General features: G+C 43.5%; 1 protein-coding gene across 1 annotated transcript in view; it reads left to right on the top strand.

The window, feature by feature from the left end:
* Positions 1–2,065: 2,065 nt before the first annotated feature.
* The window catches only part of fto (FTO alpha-ketoglutarate dependent dioxygenase), a gene marked incomplete at both ends in the record, with an annotated part of 101,679 nt that continues 90,790 nt past the window's right edge, over positions 2,066–12,954 (top strand). The window contains one exon of the mRNA XM_083791097.1: positions 2,066–2,110. Coding sequence (XP_083647223.1) covers positions 2,066–2,110 — 45 coding nt within the window. The remainder of the gene's footprint in view (positions 2,111–12,954) is intronic.

A 12,954-nucleotide genomic window follows, 5' to 3' on the forward strand; every position in this document is an offset into this window, starting at 1 on the left:
TATCAGCGATGATGTGGATGATGCTGATTAAAAAGTAAATTAATTAATGAATAATAATAATAATAATAATAATAATAATAATAATAATAATAATAATAATTGTAATAATAATAATAATAATAATAATAATAACACTATTACTACAGTACTTCCTACTACCAGTAAGACGCACTGAGGGCGAGAAGCGTCCTCACCTCAAGGTCACATATCGACATTTCACAGAGAAGATTGTGTGCACATCTCAATGCCTATATTTAGGCCAGGTGCTGAAGGTCAGGCATCAAGGAAGAGAAAGAACATCCGCACACTAGTTTCTAGAGCTCAGAGACTTACTTTATTTAGAGGCAACACATTGCAACGTTTTGACGTATGTCTTCATCAGGCAAATATCTGATATTTGCCTGATGAAGACCTAGTAGGACGAAACGTTGCAATTTGCTTCATATATTGACATTCCCATAATGGGAAGGGCCCCTGGCCCCTGAAGGGCCCCTGGCGATGTCGTCTACGTCACAACTACATATATGCCCATATATGGAGATTCCTGATGATGTCATGTGATGTCACGAGATGTCACGATGGGATGACTAACGGACAGATGGACTGACAGGAAATGTACGTTTTCATAGTAGATGTGACCTGCGGTCGTATAACTACTATACTACTATGTCTACTACTACTACTACCAGTAAGACTCCCTGAATGCGAGATTCACGCATCCGCCTGGGTGACAGCAGACTGCTGGGCGAGTGCTGGTGCTTTGGCATGGGGGGTCAGATCAACATATGGAATGAATTCAGTACTGACCATATATGGAGCGTGTCGTGGGTTGATGACACGCGGGTTGATGAGGTCAGATCAATATATGGAATGTCGGAACAGGTCAGCTCCATATATAGAGATCTAAGGGTGGCAGTGGGGGCAGTGTCTTGAGTGTACAGGGTTTGATGAGGGCCCAGGTAGGGCCGGGCCTTAGTTTTCGGGCCTGTTGAGAAGAATCTAGTTTTCGCTGGCTGCCAGGCACGGCTGCACTAATATTTTTGGGGCCGGCCCGTCTAGAGTTTGAATGGACAGGTACATCAGTCAATTGGGAGACATCGAAGAGGAAGGACGGGTGGGGGAGAAACAACTTATGGAATGTCGGAAGAGGTCAGCTCCATATATGGAGATCTAAGGTGTTGAGGTTTGAAGCCAGATGTAGAGTTGCAGGCCGGCTACATATATGCAGATCTAGGTGACGATCCAGTCCAGTCTTCTCCATCTATGGATATCCAGGGTTTGAGGTCAGTGTCGTGATCTTCATATATGGATACGGCACATATATGGAGCATGTCACGAGGCAATGGACTGAGAACCATATATGGAGGCGCATGATGTCACAAGGCGTAATGGACTGACAACCATATATGGAGGCGTGACCTGACTGATGAACAGGATTTTCATTTCGTCACCTATGGTCGCACTATAGGCTACCACCACAAGCAATACTCATAACAATAATAATAACAATAATAATAATAATAATAATAATAATAATAATAATAATAATAATAATAATAATAATTGTTATTATTATTTTATATTGTTGGTGTTCTGTTTCTCTCAACACTGTATTCTCTACATGTTTCACATAGACTACATGAGAATGCAAATAATAATAATAATAATAATAATAATTTAATTCCACGCTCCAGACGTGTTTGTATTTGTACATCTGCATTTTTACAGTCTATGATCTGCACCTGCGCTGCGCAATAAACAGAGCCCACGACTGTGGTGTTTTTCCCCCCTCCGTCACACAGTTTCTATATGGGAGACTGGGAGTTGTAGTTCTCATTGCTCCCCCGTTGTTCGAATTCTTTTGAAAATGTAAAGCGGGCGGATGATTCCACATTAAAAGCATAAGCGAAATGTTTAATGAGTGACAGAAAAATACCCTTTGTTCTTTTTCTTGTCTGATAATAAACCCCGGCGTGTGATACGAGCCGCTTTGTTGAACTACAACAACCAACAGCGCTTGCAACGAAATGCGAGGCAGCGCGAGTGTAAACACAACTCCAGGAACATGAAAAGGTCGGGTGACAGTACTGAGGGGGAGAAGAGAAGAAAGGTATTGACGCCGTTTTTTCTCCGTTACGTCTGGCAAAAATATGAGCAGTGTCGCTCGCTGAATAGCTTATGTTCCAAATGTGCTGTCGCTGTAGCCGCTGTTTGCATTCTGAAGCCTGCAAAACGCCCACATGTCAACCACATACCTCACCTTGTTGTTGCTTTATTGTGTCCCAGACAGTCCCCCCTTCATTCTACTCTGGAAGGGGAATAAAATGGAATACAATACAGTGCTATGTTTCTGATATGAATAAACTTGAAGCTATTAAAGTCTTAGCTTTGCATAATTAAAAGCCCCTCCTCAACCCCCTTATACATGTCAAAACGATACACATTATAGTAGGTAGGCTATTTATTTATGACTGAGACAATACTACTACTATCAGTTATCAGCGTATTTATTACATTTTATTATATAAAAATATAAAAATGACAGTCCATATATAAAAGCCTAAAACTGTAAACATTCAATACCATCATTTTTATATTATACAAAGGCAAGTGACAATTGAGTACTATAGACGAGTATATAGGTCCAATATTACTAGTTACCAGGAGGACAGTTTAAGAACGTATTGTTAGTATAAAGTTAATGTCAGTGCACATGCGTCATGCGTGCCAGCAGCCTACTGTACAGAGAGTCAGAGACTAGAGCACCGAAGTCTGACGTCACTTTCAGTAGAGGGCGCCAGTACACAGGTTCATGTATTTTTTTGTTGTGGTGTTATTGATCTTAGTATTTATTTAGAGATGTAATGGGGCAATATATCAGATTAGCCAACATGACAGATATACTGTATGTACCTTTACAATATAATATTGTCTCTGTCGGGTGGAAACCGCACGCCATGTCCCAAGCTCTTACTTTTCAGGGTTCAAATCCAAGAACAGCTAAAGTAGCAGGTCTATACAAGCTTGAGGATCTTCTACTTTTGATGCTTTTGTTTTGTAAGATGTTGCATGTAGAGTGATATGATCAAGTATCAAGTTGATGATCAAAGTGACTAGTGACATAACCTCAAATGCCTGCTGAACGTCTGGCTGTGTTCTCAGATTGCAGACACGGTGATTTCCCCCTTTCGTTTGTGTTAAATGAAGATAGGCTTCACCATTGATCACCTTGTGATTGATGCACGGTGTGATTATTAGTTGGTGGATGTTGTTGTGTACAATGCACTAGTACGCTCAGGCATTCTGATGCTGACTATAAGTATAAGCTAGCCTATACTGTACTGTAACTGTACGTCTGTTTGTGGTTTGTGGTGAATGAGCAGGGAAGGAAGGAGGAACAGTCATACATCCTATAGTCTGTCTGTCTGTGTCTGTGCGTGCATGCGTTGTCTGTCTGTCTGTGTGTCTGTCTGTCTGTCTGTCTGTCTGTCTGTCTGTCTGTCTGTCTGTCTGTCTGTCTGTCTGTCTGTCTGTCTGTCTGTCTGTCTGTCTGTCTGTCTCTTTCTCTGTCTCTCTCTCTCTCTCTCTCTCCCATGGCCTGCCGTATGCTGTGCCACATGTGTTTGGATCATGTCAGACAGCGGTGAAACTATGTAGGACGTGGTTCCTCCTGTTTATGAAACAGCCATGGTGACCAGATGAGCAGCTCAGAGAGAGAACTCATTCCAGCTGTGTGTCTCTCTCTCTCTCTCTCTCTCTCTCTCTCTCTCTGAGTGTGCTGCATGCATGGACCGATAATGGCTTTTTTGGTTTTCTTTTTTCTTTTCTTTCTTTTTTTACAAATAAAAGGCAGAACAAGAGGGATTGTAATGGTCAAAATGGCTGGGAAACCACAGAACAGACAAATTATAGGAGCCACGTACCGTACATCCCAGTCTCTTGTTAGCGGGGCCGTTATCGTCATATGAGTAATAACTTGAATACGTTGGACATGACTGTTGTGTCATCGTCCGTTTAAAAGGAGTGCTTTGGCAATTCTCAGTGAAAGATGAGCTGCGACTGTGAGGGGTCCGCTGTCACTTTGAGTTAGCCATTCTGAGATTTGCATTAGTGTTGGGAGTTGCCATCTATAAGTCAAACATACAAAGTGGCAATGACTCTTGTTGCACTTTTTTCTTTTCAGTGAAATGATATAGGGCTGGGATCATTTTAGGATTTAAACTATTCTGGTTCCTGAACGATTCCCCACATGGTCCGATTCCTTAGTTCCTATATTAAATGAAGAAATAAAATCTGGCTTCATTATAATTTGTTGATGAAAACCAATTCAATCATGGTACAATTTTACATAGATATTATTGTAGTGGTTCACAAAGTGAGTTGCAAGGATCCTCTGGGTTACAGGTCTGTAACTCAGAGTCTACAAATGGAACCAAATAGAAGCACGGGTCCATTTGGTTCCATTTGTACACTCTCTTCAGAGTTAAGGTGGTCCTTCACATGAATTTTGAGAACAAAAGCGGAAGGTGAAAACGCTTCCAAAATGTGATGGAACCGATTCCAGATCCTCAATGTTGGATCCGGACAGATTCCTCAGGTTCCGAATCCCAAAGATCTGCTTGGCTGTGCCAAGTGTGATTGTATTGTGACTTTGGATACAAATCTGTCAGACAAACAGACATTCTTCCATGCATGTTTAGCTTTTCTGTTCTTACCGTTAATTTGAAAGAGGATGCTGTTATTTATATTATTACAGCATGATGAGCATGGAAGTATTTTTGTTCATAGTGCTGTGGTGTGTGTGTGTGTGTAACCAGTGCTTTCCGAGTTCCCTATTATGGTGCCATCGTGGCATCTCATCTACCCAACTTGTGTGTTGTACCCTGGTGTAACGGCAAATATCTCGTTACTCTTCATCATCATCATCATCATCGTTTCAGCATGCATTTCCTGTCATGCCATACCGAGTGTGAAAGCAGCGCTGACCCCTGTCCCTAACCCCAATGTTCTAACACTGTCTTTGATGCAAGCTTGCTGGCTGTCCCGCGTTGACATGTATACTGTACTGTTACTGTCGACACAGGAAGTGCGTGTGTGCGTGTGTGTGTGTGTGTGTGTGTGTGTGTGTGTGTGTGTGTGTGTTTATGAGTGAGTGAGTGTGAGCTATGGGCTGAGTAATGATCACACAGGGTCACCAGATGTTGCGAGGAGGTCCTACTCTCAGCCTGGCCCGGCCCATCCCTCAGATCAGGCTCATTGGTTTCCTCTTGGTTGTGGCAGCCAGCGCAAGCTGTTTAGGGCATTTAATTCCTGAACACTCATTAAAATGGTTTGTGTTTCCCATGGCAATTCTGTTAAATTAACAACTAGCGAGGTAAAAGCTGATTATGTGGCCACACAGCCAGACATGGTTAATCAATCCCCCCCCCCCCCTCCCCCCACACACAAAATGTTAGCTGGAGAATTAGTGTAAAGGTAACGATTTATGGCGCCTAATGCCTGCGTCCTGTCATGTCGGGCCTGGTGTTTTAGCAAGAGGGGGGGGTGTTGGATTCAGCACATTCAGCAGCTTTGTGCTCCACCGGCCATCTTTTTCTCCCTCTTAACCCCACACTACACGCCGTTCGCTCTATTAATGAGCCAATAATGGAGAAATAGTGTTGGGGTGTTGACATAAAACACGGGTAGGAATACCTAAAGGCAGCACAGGCTCCCCAACAGCGATAGATTTACACCTGGGCCAGGGGTTAGAACGAGCGCGCAAAGGGGGGGGGGGAGGTGGGTGTGGGTAGGGGAGACCTCGCGGCTTCAACGGACCCCTGCCGGCCGCGAGACGCTGGAAAAAAAAACCCAGGGCTTTGGGAAAAATACAGCCCACAGTCTGATAATGATACCATTACACTAATGGAGCCGGGCAAATGAAGGAGAACCCAGACGCCCCTGCTTTATTACCAGAGGGGGCCATTTCCTCGCTGCATTCCTAATGGCCTGAGCACCCAGTATTGATCAGACCATCATGCCGCTAATCCTCAACAGAATTACTTATCGCTGGGCGAGGTGTCGATCTACACTAGCCCCCGCTTGCTCTGGCCCCCACGCCGCTGGGAGGCGCCGGGTGGGGACAGACCCACCGGGCTGTTTACCCAGCCAATGATTTAGGGCCAAGGCATGGATGGTGGCGTCCTGTTGGACTAGGAGGTCTTCATCTTCAGCAGGCTCTTCTCTGGCTCAGTATGTTGCTGTTTCTGTCTTTGCTGTAACTAAAGAGTTGTGGGGGTGGGGGGTGGGGGGGGGGGTGAACCCAACAGCTTTCATTTAATTAAGGTGAAAGCAACGATTTGGTTCCTCCCACTTTTACGTGTCCGAGAGAGAAGGGGGAATTTAGAAGCCACCGCGAGGATGGTTTGTTGTCCACGCTAATTGAGCTGTGCTGTAAATAAGAACATGCAGGCAGCTGCTGTGTGTTGTGATGGGCGTCTGGGCTCTGCAGCGTTCATCTAGAGCAGTGGTTTTCAACTCTTTTCAGGTCAATGTATATTATTAGTGTGGTTGCCCCAAAAGGGGCAACCAGACTCTAGTAATTGTAACACTTTATTATTATTCGTAGTATTATTCCACTGTAGTCTTTTTTTTGTCGCTTTATACCTCCCACACTGTACGCTGTACGCACTTGAGCCATATGTCAAATTGACCGGAAAAATCGGGAATCGTGTGCTTGTATTTTGTTAAGAGAAATGTTGTATAGTTTAATTGATATGAATTTATTAGTGAATTAAATTTCCCCATTGACATGAATGGGAAAAGGCAAAAAATCACATTCAAGTATTTTTTCCTCGGAGTATGTAATCACTATAGTTACAAAACTTTTAGGGATATTTCTTAATTATGACTAAAATTAATTAAAATTAAAATTTTATAGGTCGGCCTCATGGTGGCGCTATAACAGCCCACTTTACCTTTTGGCTTATAACTCTTGAACCGTAGGTCGTAAAATCAAAATTATTTTTTCCCTGGATTCCTTGGGTCATGACGCATCTCCCCACGCCCATTTCCGCCATGATGGATTTTCCGCCATTTTGAATTTTGTCCAAAACAAACTTTTTGCTTTTCCTCCTACATATTTTGTCCAAATCTCACAGAAATCGGCACACATGATCTCTGGACATATCCGATTAAAACACCAAATGCAGAATTTTGGTAGTGCGTATCGTTCGGCCGTAATCGTCTTCCGAAGTTAGTAGGAGGGGCCTATATCACAAAAATGCCATAAATCACGAACGGAATGTCCAATCCATCCCAAATTTGAATCACATGTCCGGGGTGGTTCAATCAACCAAGTTCTAAAAGCAATTCCATTTTCATCCATAGGGGGCGCCGCAAATGCGATAAATGTAACCGTTTGTCGCAAAAACATGAATTTCGGGGGTTAAATCCCCTCCGAATTACTTACGCATGATCTAAGGCGTGACTTGAAATTGTAATTGGCTGGCAATACTAGTGGGAGGGGCATATGTAAGCCACTGCGGCAACCACACTCTGCAATTTTTTAAAATTGCGAATTTTCTAGTTTATTCTGCATTTGAACCACGGACCATCATTTCATGAGATTTAGCCTTGCAGACCCAAAACGAAATTATATTTAGTCATCGTTGGATAATCGTTGGATTCACAATTCTATGCTGTACTGATGTGGTACCGGCATAGGAGACATACAGTAACAGGCAAACGTTGATCAAATTCAGCAATTCTTCTACATTCTCTAATTGTGTATATTTCTTGGAAAATAAGTAATGCAGATGTTTAACAAAAATGTAACTCTTAGTTGAGAGTGTAAACCAAAACGTTACACTCAAGATGGGACTCAAGATTTCATCACCCCTTAATCAGACCAATGTGTGTCCAGTGGAAACCTCGTATGAATCTGATCTCAGGTCAGAATGGGTTAAGCATGTAGGCTACAGTAGTTGTTTGCTTTAACTTTCAGCAAACGATCAGCACCTTTCTTGGGACAGAGGTGGAACTTTCTGCTATGGCTTTATAGGACAATCAGTGATTCACTTTTTTCAATCATTTAGATTTAACCCATTTAGACCTGAGTTAAAAACATTCACTTTGAAAGAATATATATTCAAAGATTTGCGACAAATTTTTTACGATTTTTCACTAATAGCAGACCTACAAGCTTGTAGATCTGCTATTTTTCAATAGCTAAATTATAACATAATGTTTAAAACACCAAAAGGGGTTCCCGCCCAAAATGGGTTAAATAACCGCACGCACAAATACACACAAACAAATGGACCCTTACGAGTCCATTTAGGTTCTATTTGGAGTTCTATTTGGAGTTACAGATTTGTAAGGGTCCATTTGGTTCCGAGCAGCCCCTTGAAACCTGGCGGTCCATGGATCTCACGCTGAGAAGAGATCCAGGGGTGTACATGGCTCGGCTGAGGGTTGAACAGACGCACGCACGCACGCACGCACGCACGCACGCACGCACGCACGCACGCACGCACGCACGCACGCACGCACGCACGCACACACACACACACACACACACACACACACACACACTTATGAGGATTCAATACAGCTGATTAGCAACACACACACATTATTATTATCATTCGTTTTTACTGTAGCCTCAAGTCGACACTCGGTGTCCTTGGGATGAAGTCTTTGTGTAACAAAATGTAACGATTTTATACATTATACATGCTTTGCATTATTTGAACGTGATTGAGAGCGATGCAGCCATGAGGGTCATTATCATTACAAATGGATAGGAGGGGTCAGGTAGCACAGAGTGCTCTGCTCAGGGCTGGTGACCTGTCACATCCTCGGCCTCTTTAGGGCCTCCCATGTGTGCAGTAGCATCCTCCAGGCTATTGGATGCGTGCCATGGTACCATCAGCACGACCCCCCGCCCTCTCCCAATCACCTCCTGGCCTCGGCTAATCAAAGACTTTACCTTTAGGCTTCACATTTAGCCCTCTTCATTAGGAGGCCTATACTCCTGTTAGCCATAAAGATGTATTTATATATTTCCATTCGGGGGGCAGCCTGTCGCAGCCTGGGAAACTAGCTATTGATCCGGATATTTAGTCATTTCTTTCTGCGTGTGCCATCAATATTGCCGCAAACATCCCAGCTATGTGCGAGGGTTGACCTCAGAGCCTGGCCTCTGTTATTTTTTTCTCCCCTCGCTCCCATTGGAGTTCAGTGATATACTATTCTGAAAAGTAAAATCAATGAATGAATATGAAGTTTTGCTGTGTAATATAGTGCTGGCCCAAGGCCTCGGGTCTTTCATTGATCGGATATGTGCTCGTTCAAGGCAGGGGGGAGTTGAGTTGATTAGTCTGCTGCTGAGCCCCCCCCCAGCCCCCACCCGCTTGTCTTTACCTTGTGTCGGCTATTTGATCTTTGGCTCGTATATTTGGTCTGCGTTGTTTACAGATCAGGCTTGGCTGGCCAAGACACTCTTTTTACCTAAGGCTCGGGCCTATAAATGTCAATGTTGGAAGGAGTGATTGTTTTTTTTACTACTGTTACTCTTTTTTTTGCTCCACTGTAGTAGTTATGTGATCCGTGAGCGTTGTGCGTTACAGATTTCTGAAGGAACGGGGCTTTCTTCTTCTATCCATTGACACATCATGGTTCTTGACAACGTGGTCGGTCTATAGACCCCAGACACTTAGCTGCACACGTCCCAAACTCTTCTCCCTTCTGGCTCCAAAACTGTGGAATGCACTTCCCATTGCAGTCAGAACTGCAGCATCACTCCCAATCTTCCGCCGTAGCCTGAAAACCCACCTTTTCAGACTCCATCATGGCCCATAGCACTTACCCTAACCCCTTAGATAGCATTTCTGTTGGCTTAGATAGCATTTGACACAGACTTATAGCATGTTATGTAGACAGCACTATAATTGTATTGTATATAGTCATAGCACGCCATAGTACATATATATAGCATAGTAGTAAATATGTATAGTTTATATGTATATAGTATATGTATAGTTTCATTATATAGATATTCCACTGTTACTTTCTTAGCTTACGCATGTTTCATGATAAATGCTTTTATGCGATGTATTCCCATGCTTTTGTTGTTGCTTAAATGTAAGTCGCTCTGGATTAAGAGCGTCTGCTAAATGCCTAAATTGTAAATTGTGGTCGGTCTATAGACCCCAGACACTTAGCTGCATGAAGCACTGACATAGACTCAGCGTGGTCGGTCTATAGACCCCAGACACTTAGCTGCATGAAGCACTGACATAGACGCGGCGTTTCCTGCAGATAAAAAATAACACTCCCAAGTTTTAGTTGTGTATTATGAGATGGCTCGCTCTCTTTCTCCTTGTTAGTAAATGACGACCTGTCAGCGTCCATATAGATTGGTACTCGAGATGTCAAGTCCTCCCGCTGATAAATGTGAGAATATGTGCAAGTCTCTCTTTCTCTTTCTCTCTACCTCCTCCGCTCCTAGGCCCTCCGTTTTTTTTTATGGAGGCCTGTCTTAGACATTTTAAAGGTGCATGATGTCTACATTTGGTTTGCATCTGGAAGGATATCAACTTTTATGGCCCGGGCTCGCATTGTCTCGGGTCACATGGCTGAGCGGGCCTGCCAGCGGCTCACATATGTGTTTAACCCATTCTGAACGGGCACCCATTTTGGTGTCGGCATCATGTTATGCTTTAGCTATTGAAAAATAGCAGATCTACAAGCTCATATCGCGCCACCGAGTGGCGCGATACGAGCTTGTAGGTCTGCTATTTTTGAAAAATCGAAGAACGACTGACATAGAAACATGGCTTTTCAGAAAACTGTCAGGATGTAGAAGACGTTTATAGAATCTGATCTCAGGTCAGAATGGGTTAAGAGGGATCTGTGATCTTACTAAACATCAGAATGGAAAAGCCAGGGATGCCCTTATGGTAGGCATTACGGCTTGGCAGCAGCGGCTCGCCATGACTGAGAGCCATGGTGAGTCATAAGCCTCCATCGGGCCATTTGCCATTCATGCGTGATCTGTGTTGTCTTGAAGTAGAACGACGGAGGGCTTCAATTCTTGCGGATATTCGAAACTGTCAAAGGTGATGAAGACTAAGCATAGCAGGAGACCGAAGACATAATGTAACTCTGGTGGAAGATTTTCTTTTACGCTTCATACAAACTTCAGTTTGAGTTCACAGAGCTATCAATAGAACCTCCCTGTATTTTCAGGATATGGGCTTTTCTTTTTTATTCTTTTTTTTTTTTTTTTTGTTAGATCAGCCCTACTTTTGATTATGAATCATAATTGACCACAAATAATTTGTCAATTTCCCCATCATTAGAATTTTTTCTGATGTAGTACTATATCAAATTAATTAATTTAATAATCAGTCTGTGTTTATGCTACATCATGAAAATTAGAAGATAACACATTACTGCTTAACCCGTTAAAACCTGGGAAAGCATCTATACTGTGTCATTTTAGATTTTAGTGTTGGCTAAAACCACGGCTACATTTAACACAATGGATCGGCGGCGGTGGCTCAGGGGTAGAGTGCCTGGATGGTAACCGCAAGGTTGCCAGTTCGAACCCGGGCTCCCCCAGAGTTACTGTCGAAGTGTCCTTGAGCAAGACACTGAACCCCTAATTGCTCCTGATGTGCTAGTTGGTGCCTTGCATGGTTTCCGCTGCCATCGGTGTATGAATGTGTGTGTGAATGGGTGAATGTAATGCACAATCTATGTAAAGCGCCTTGGATAAAGGCGCTATATAAATGCACCATTTACCATTTACCATTTACCAATGGATGCGCCAGCATATTTCAAAATATAGGCGCTAGAGTGCCAGCAGATATGGCAGATTTTACTCTGAAATGCCCCACCAAAAATAGTCTATGGAGCCTGGGCAGGGGAGGGGCCCTATCCAGAGCCCGGGCCGAAAATAGCCCATTTGCTCGTTTACATATGACGTAAATTCTCCATTAATTGTCAATGGCATTTAATGTTTGTTTTAACTCAAAAATACAGATTTGCTCGTCTTCATATGACGTGAATTCTCCAGTCATTGTCAACGGCATTTAATGTTTGTGTTAGGACAAGAATCTACACTATAGCTGAACATAGGAGGGGTTAGCTCCCCTATTTTATTTATTTATTATAGTGCTATTTCTGCTATTTTATGTATGAACATTTTTCAACATGGACACCATTATGACAAAAATAATAGTGATTATCTCAAATAATTGCGATTAGACGATTATGTAATAATTGTGACAACCCTATAGCTACATCACTGTCTTTCTGCTATGCACCCCCCCCCTCTCTCTCTCTCTCTCTCTGTGTGTGTGTGTGTACAAGCAGCAGTCACTAGGAGTGTCTGTCCAAACAGCTCTTGACAAGCCGGTGTGTCTGACAGGGCCTACCTAGCACCTCACATTAGTGTCCAGGCATCGTCAGCAGTGTCAGCACGTTCTCTCAAACAAGCACACCCCCCCCCCCCCCCCCCGCAACCCGCAGCGTGGATCATGTAAAGTGGCCATCCAGATCGCCTATCAGAGCCAATGAGATTACATTGAGTGTGACCCAAACCTCGCCGGGGTTTCATCTGTCTCACACACACACACACACACACACACACACACACACACACACACACACACACACACACACACACACACACACACACACACACACACACACACACGCACACACACACACACACACCTCGTCACAAGAGACCCAGAATAATCCATTGGATCAATATGTGCTGGTGGCTGCTGAATAAACATGGGAATGACCCGCTCACCTCAGACACACAGACCCACGGCCTCCTGGGGGTTCATTAACCACTCAAGGCTACGACTACTGGGGAAGTCATTATTTTACACTTCTGTTTGTTTGGCCCCCATCTGTGTGTGTGTGTGTGTGTGTGACTGTGTGTGTGTGTGTGTG

Source organism: Protomyctophum parallelum (genome assembly GCF_964188405.1).
Source record: "Protomyctophum parallelum genome assembly, chromosome: 2".
In the NCBI taxonomy this organism is placed as follows: Eukaryota; Metazoa; Chordata; class Actinopteri; order Myctophiformes; family Myctophidae; genus Protomyctophum; species Protomyctophum parallelum.